The following is a 7,432-nucleotide window of genomic DNA, read 5'->3' on the forward strand; positions in this document are numbered from 1 at the left end:
TTGCTAGTTTAGGTCTTGACTCTTCTGCTATAATCTCGCCATAATACTCTATGAGGATTAAGAGTTATGGGTTATCGTAATTATCTCTCGATCAACTACAATAATTTACTAGAGCATTCTCTCGAACTACTCTAGCTGACAATATGTGTGCAACTCTAAACTATTCCACCAAAGTTTTGTTATCTCTAAACCCACTTTTAAGTTCAAGTGAATCTCTTCAATTACCCAAAAGCGGTGTTGTTCAATAACTATCTAACCTAATACTCTTTCTCAAGCAATATAAGGTAATTAAACACGATTAATCAAGGGCTCATTCAATTAATCACCATACAAAATGTAGTTGAACAATCATATCATAAATCCGGCTCGATTATAACAACTTGAGTCAAAACTTCAACCAACAATTGGTTCCATCAACCCTAGATAAGTAATTAGCTACTCATAACTAAATAAGAGAAAACTATTAAATTGTTCATAATGTAAATTGCAAGAATTAAAAGGAGATAGAAAAACTCTAATGTTTGGTTGATCTTCTCACTCATGTTCTTGCCTCCAAAAGTAGTCTAAAAATTAGCTTAGCCCCATCTTGAGCGAGTTTCTAAAGCATATAAGGGTTTTGCAAAAGTTTTCCCGATTTTACACTTTGGTCCTCAAACTTTCCAGCAACGTGAACAGTGCACCACGGTCGCGGTCAACCGCGGTCGATCGCGGTGAATGCTGACCTTTCTGCCTTACGTTGTTAATCTACCGCGGTGGCCTTCTTGCCCAGGCCATTTATGCTTTTTTGTGTTCGGGTACTTCTCGAGTGACGTTTTTCTTCATATTATCGCCTCCAAATTACTTCATGTTGCTTCCTCTCATATAATATTCCCTGTTAAACAAAAGAACACTATTTAGAGCATTTTTATTGGCAGTTTATCTATAAAACAACAACGAAATATAGTCATATTAAGGTGTAAATATCAACTATATAGCCTACTATCACTCGGCTAGCTCAAGAGATAGATAATTGTCCGTCCCAAAAGTTATGTCGATTGTCAAAGGCCATATTAGAAACAAATGGTCTCCCACCCAACCAAAGTGGGGCACTAACACATATATATTGCAATGGAGTGGGGCCAAATCAGGCAAATACAAGTTTAGCTTGTGAGGCTAGAGAGTCTGGAAGAAAACAATGAGTGACTGCCTTCACTCTCAGTAATTAAAGAAAGACGAAACTTGTGTATAAGGTCATGCGACTCTTGGGAGCTCGTAAAGCATATAATATATATATATATAGGCTTTGAGCTTTGCTTCTAATTCTGGGTAAAATTATCATTATAGTATTTATTTATTGATTGATGCTGTTAAAGTAACTCTCCAAGTTGATTTCGCTACTTGCAAGAAGTCATTTAAATATTTAAAAAATGGTCTATTTTCATTGGAAGTTGTATCATCAATTTGCTATAATAGTTGTAGCACACAGTATGACATTTTTATTCTTCTTAATTTGTTTCTTTTTTGGTGCTTGTGTGTTGTCCATATGTATTCCAGAACGATTTTTCCATAAGCTGATTTGACATGTTTCTGGAAACATATGGGACATACCATGCATAAATAATTGGTTGTTTAATTTGTGGTTTCTTTATTTGTTTGATTTGTTCAAACATATTTACTAGTATAATATCGTTGAAGAACTCTTATTGATCTTTTGAATCAGCAGACACTAGACAACAATATTAAGAGTTATCCAATGTCTATTATGGTTTTGAATGTTAAACTGATAGGGATATGGGCATATGGGTCGCTCTTATCCTTAAACTAAATTTTCGGTGGCGTTCCGTTTGGGGCCTGACTTAATTATTTTAGAGATAAAATTTAAACTCTAGTGATGAATTATTTGTTGATCAATATTGGAGCTGCAATAAGTGAATAACCATACGATTATTCGTTGACAAAGCTAATACCGTGCATGCGAGTGACAAGATTAAGCAATTTTACGAATTCTTCAAATTATGGAGCATCGAAAGGAAGAATTTTCGGTATTTTCGCCATAAAAAATATATATATTTTTCCTAAAAATTATCACCTTTTTCGGAATCAGTGTTTAGCCATGAAAATTTCAAATTTAACTTGAAGTTAAATCTTGGAATTTTTCGGAAATTTGAAAAACTCCAAAAGGTTGTTTTTCAAAATATTTACTTCAAATCGCTCACAAAAATTCAAAAATAGCTCCAATTATATTCATGTCCAAACATAACTCTAATTTTTAAATACTTTTTTCAATTACAAAAATCACTTTTTTCTGAATTTCACAAATCTTATGCCCAAACTCCCGCTTAATTTGCTCAATTCACCAATTTTACTATCATTCATTTCAGTTTCTCATAAAAAAAACTATTTTATTTTTTCCTAAACTCTTCTTGAATTGATCATTCTCAAAAGTCTATATGAAGATAATCTTTTTTTTAAATGATAATCTTGGTATGTTATACTAGTAACTTTTACTTTAAGATCATGAGATTTTTTTTGTTTTTTTACAGTTTAAAATTTCGTATTTAAACAAATTAAAACACATAAAATGAAACGGAAAAAAACTACTAAATGCTAATTGATGTGTTCATAACGGTAGAATATCCTTGTGGTCAGCTTTCATTCAATCGAAAGCAGGCATGGCCCAGGTTCTGTTTTCAACGGTTTACAACCATTCCTATCTTTCTTCTTTCTTGTTTGATATTTTGATAACGACACTCACGATTAGCATGCGTCTTTTTTACGTGTTAGTTCCCGTCTTTAATATATACATATAAAAAATATACAAAAAATATATTATATATGTTCGACTATTATTTTGAGAGCGACTATACAATGTTACTTTCTCATTAGCATTAGCTTAAGCCTGTTTTGCAAATAAAAAAGGGTTCTTTACACAAATAGCCTGCGAAATTTACTGTTTACTTTTTCTAGCTAGTATACATAGATTATACAATAATTATTCACGAATATACATATTAAACATGAATAATACATATTAGAATGTGGAATTCACTGTTTACTTTTTCTAGCCAGTCTACATAGATTATACAGTATGTATATACGTTTTACGTATATTATACATGAATAATACATATATTATATACCTGCTGGCTATTTTAAGTTTAAATACGTGGACAAGTGGTTATCTAAGTTAATTCTTCCATAAAGAATACGCTTTTGAAATATCAAATCAAAACATGAAAACGGTCTTATCTATTAGAGCTATCTTTTGATTTAAACTACCAAATTTAAATTTAGAAAACAATTATAATTCAAATAGTATTTTTAAAGCGTTACTTCAAAAAGTATTTCCAAAATGTGACCAAACAACAGTAAAGCTTCAAAGTGTAAGTACGTATGTATACATAAGTATTACTTACATATTCTTAACATGGTCAAGTTATACATAGTAATATATCAGGGTTATTTTCGCATGTAGTCATTAAACTTAATTTGTATTACGAAAATCGCAAAACTATTTTTCGATATATATATATATATCAGAGAGAAAGAGAGTCACAAAACTCAATAATTTAGTTCTTTACAGACGAAGAGAGGAGTTCACATAAGCTAGAAAAACTCTAAAGCTCACACTTATGGATATTATGATTAGAAATCTTCAACCATTTAAACTAAGAAAAAATATGTCAATACCGAACTTGAAAAGTTAATAAAGCCTAACCCCTCACCCAAAGTAACTAGCTAGTATCGTCTGCATATAGAGTGATTGTTTTTGTTGAGTTCATATCAGCTATATAAGTTCGTATGGATTTAGAGAGATTATAGCTAATTTGAGAAAATTTAATAAGCATGCAATTTTATATCGATCTAAGGTATCTTGCCCCTTTATACACTATAATTCGGCATAGTGTTCATCTATGGATTAATTAGTGCATTTGGAGGTATACGCTTACACGTTATCTTACTTATCATAAGTAAGATACGTACACTCTAGATTGCTTCCATTTTTGAGTTGAACTTTTGTTTGTCGTCAATTTATTTTGGTAATTTTTGTTCATCAATTAACACAATCATATGCGATTACCATACAATATGAATCCTGATCTTGTGTTTATTTACTAGTTTATCCTTAGGTAGAGTATTGTATACGGGGCTCAAGCTAGATTTTTAATGCAAACTCATACTATATTATATTTATCTTCTTATGTTGTTTTCACATTGGTGATATTTCCTACTTGTATCGTCTATGCTGCTTTGCGAAGGAAAGAATAATACCGAGACCCACATCTAACTCAGAGCTCACTATAGGATAAGCTGAGTGCTGACTCATCCAAATATAACGGATAAGCCTTCCCTTTGCATAACTTCTAAACGATCCAATTCCTCATAATTATACATTGCCCCCTTTCAACTCTTTAGATTTTAGTTTTTTAACCATCTCACCGTTTTAACTTTTAGCCCCCCACTTAAAACTTCATCCCATTCTTCTATATAACCACTTTATGCCTCCTTTCCTCTGACTCATCACACTTCACAAAAACTACACCCATGATTTCCACTTCCACTCGTTCGTTTCTTCAAACCCCACCGCCGCCGGTGAATATATTCTCCTCCGGCGACAGTTCTGCTCTTTCACCGTCTTCTCTCACATTCCGGCAGTCCGGTTATTTCACGGCTGCCGCTGCGACCTGCGCTTCCGTCGAAACTGAATCCACTACTTCAAGGTATTCGACGCTGCCTCGTAACCTGATCCCTGCTTCTCCGGCGTCGTTTTACGAAATTCTAGATATTCCGATGGGCGCTACTGTCCAGGAGATCAAAGCTGCTTACCGGAGATTAGCTAGAGTTTGCCATCCCGATGTGGCGGCGATTGATCAGAAGGACTCGTCGGCGGACGATTTCATGAAGATTCATTCTGCTTATTCCACTCTATCCGATCCGGACAAACGTGCCGATTATGACCGACGCCTTTCCCGGAGGCGCCGGAGCATCAATTTGTATTCCGGCGGTTGTTCTCCTTCAGCAATGTCGGGATTCACCGGCTATACTCCCCGGAACTGGGAGACAGATCAGTGCTGGTAGCTGATCCGATCATCGGATTTGAAATTCGAAGACTATTGTACATTTTGTGAGGCAGAGGGAAAAAGAGATTAAAAAATGGCAAAAAACAAAAGAGGAAAATTAGTTGGATTTTCTCTGTTAAGCATCTGATTAGGGTTTCTACGTTGTATATGCTGATTTTATAACTGAATACTAACATGAATTTCAATTCTCATACTTCCAGTATTCTACAAATATCTCTGTTCCATGCATGTAGTCCTTTTAATTTTCTCTTATTAAATTTTTTTCTCCATTTACTGGATATATATACTTCCAAAAAAAAAAAAAAAAAAAAGTGGCAGAAGCCTTAACTGCTTCCAATGGTTGAAATTGTTAGACTTTGGTATTTATATTTCTGGATTTAAAAAATAAAAAAAATGATATTGTATAGTCACTATATGATTCTAAAAGTGAAAAAAATCCTTAAAAAATTAAATTATTGATATCGGTCCATTAATCTCATTCGACGTTGGATTTGGTGATTACTTGTTTAAGATTTAGCTCTTGGTGATTACTTGTTCAATAAAAATGGAGCGGAGTATATAGATTTGGGAAATTTGTGAGGACTTTAATGATCTTTGAATTCTTAGAAACAAAAAGTTAACTTCGAGAGGAAATGAAATAAACAAAATAATCCTACAAAATAGAGAAAGATATTGGTATTCTAAACGAACTATTCAAGATATTACAATTCATAGGATAAGTCTAATTGATTAGTTATATGTACTTCCCTATAAATACTATGGCAAAGCTGATGTAGTGGGAGTAGCGAAAATACAATTTGTGCTTTGTAAAAACAAAGATAATTGAAAGGCGACATCTTCGGAGTAAGGGATTAATGCACTCAAAGCTGTTGCTACTGGAGGATATATGCAGTCTTTGCTTCTTGTAAGTAACTAAAAAGTAGGGCATTTGCCTGATTTTGACACACACTTTAGATGGAGCTAACAATAGGTGTGAGGAAAGGGACAAAATAAGTTTAACTAATATGACTTGGTAGGGTAGATTTATGTTTGCCTCTTGGCATGACCTTATTGATGTTTGGCCGATGTGAAAAGACTGAAGATAAGTGGGCGGAAAGGTGGAAAAAGAAATTTTATGTGTTTATTTCTTCATTTTAAGGAGGTACTCCCCGGGTCCACAATAAGTGTGAACACCTAATTTTTGCCCCACATAGAAAATTACTCTTAAAAAATTAAAAAATAATTTTAATCACTTTTATAGAATTTTAGAAATTTTTCTTGCATTTATTTGCATGTTCATGCATATTTAGAGTTGTTTTAAGCCATAGAAAATCATAAAAATATTTATTTCTTTATATTTTACATTTTAGACTTTAATTGCATTGGTAGCATCTAGTTGCATATTAACTGCATTACTAAAATATAAAATCCCCAAAAAATACTTTAGACATTTCTTGCATGGCATTTTGCAATGTTAATTAAGGATTAGGTAAATTAGATTGAATAGGTTAATTATGTAAAAATTAGATTTAATTAGAATTTGAAAAAAAAAAAAGCCTAATAAAGAAAGAAAGAGATTACGTTGGCTTGCCTTGGATTGGGCCAAACGAATTTCGGCAGCCCAATATCAATTGAAGGTCCAAATTTCGCCCCAAAAGCCCACTCCCCATTCTTAACCTAGCAGCAACCCTCATTCTATTATATAGAAAAGCCAAGTCTGGTCGACCAATAGCAAAATTGTAATTACATCAATATGCAAGGTTAAATTGGTAAGATGGATAAACATAAAATGTTTTATGTATTCACTGCTTGCTCACTCCAGGTTTGAAGGTAGCTCTAGAAACATTGGTTATTTCATCTCTTTTCACAAAGAAATGCTCCTCCATTTTTTTGCTCGAATCTCTTCATCTTCTTAATTGGGTGGCAATTGATGACGGGATTCAGGCCTTTTTAGTTGTAGTTTCAGTTGAGTTCCAATTGCTCATTTATTAATTATATGATTTTTTATAGTTCTTGAATGAGGTTTCTCCATAATGATGCCCTTTTGTCATTCTTGTCGTGTCAGCTTAAAACTCATGTGCCTACTTCTATTTCCCTTATTTTCATTTGGAATATCTATTTATTTGCTTCTGTATGTATGAGAATTTTATCTTGCAATTGTCTTTTGGGGTTTAATTATGATTTTTTTTTCTCTGGAGCTTTTGAATTATATTTATTTTCGAAATTTTTGTTTGTGTGTATTTTTTCATCTGTTCCAGAAATTTGTAGGGATGAGAGGGGTTTATCGAATTGGTTTTTTCCTAAACACTTTGACATCTCTTTAATTGCATCTAAATTATCAAAGTGAGGTTCTTGAATTGCTTTGGTAACTCTTTCCTTTCATCTTATTGTTT

At 33.0% G+C, this 7,432-nt stretch overlaps 1 protein-coding gene and 1 long non-coding RNA gene across 2 annotated transcripts; one reads left to right on the forward strand and one right to left on the reverse strand.

The window, feature by feature from the left end:
* Nucleotides 1-298: 298 nt before the first annotated feature.
* LOC142175107 (uncharacterized) lies at nucleotides 299-1,231 on the reverse strand. Its single transcript, XR_012704317.1, has 2 exons — nucleotides 980-1,231; nucleotides 299-871 (listed from the first exon to the last, which is right to left on the reverse strand). It is a non-coding gene; the product is annotated as an uncharacterized LOC142175107 (long non-coding RNA).
* A 3,242-nt stretch (nucleotides 1,232-4,473) lies between these two features.
* LOC107832117 (chaperone protein dnaJ 11, chloroplastic-like) lies at nucleotides 4,474-5,253 on the forward strand. Its single transcript, XM_016659929.2, has one exon. The coding sequence runs from the start codon at nucleotides 4,525-4,527 to the stop codon at nucleotides 5,056-5,058; it is 534 nt and encodes a 177-aa protein (XP_016515415.1). The 5' UTR covers nucleotides 4,474-4,524; the 3' UTR covers nucleotides 5,059-5,253.
* Nucleotides 5,254-7,432: the final 2,179 nt, after the last annotated feature.

The sequence above is a fragment of the Nicotiana tabacum genome, chromosome 3 (genome assembly GCF_000715075.1).
Source record: "Nicotiana tabacum cultivar K326 chromosome 3, ASM71507v2, whole genome shotgun sequence".
Lineage (NCBI taxonomy): Eukaryota > Viridiplantae > Streptophyta > Magnoliopsida > Solanales > Solanaceae > Nicotiana > Nicotiana tabacum.

Excerpts from the sequence above, each read along its gene's own strand:
- LOC107832117 (XM_016659929.2), top strand. The coding sequence starts at position 4,525 with ATGATTTCCACTTCCACTCGTTCGTTTCTTCAAACCCCACCGCCGCCG.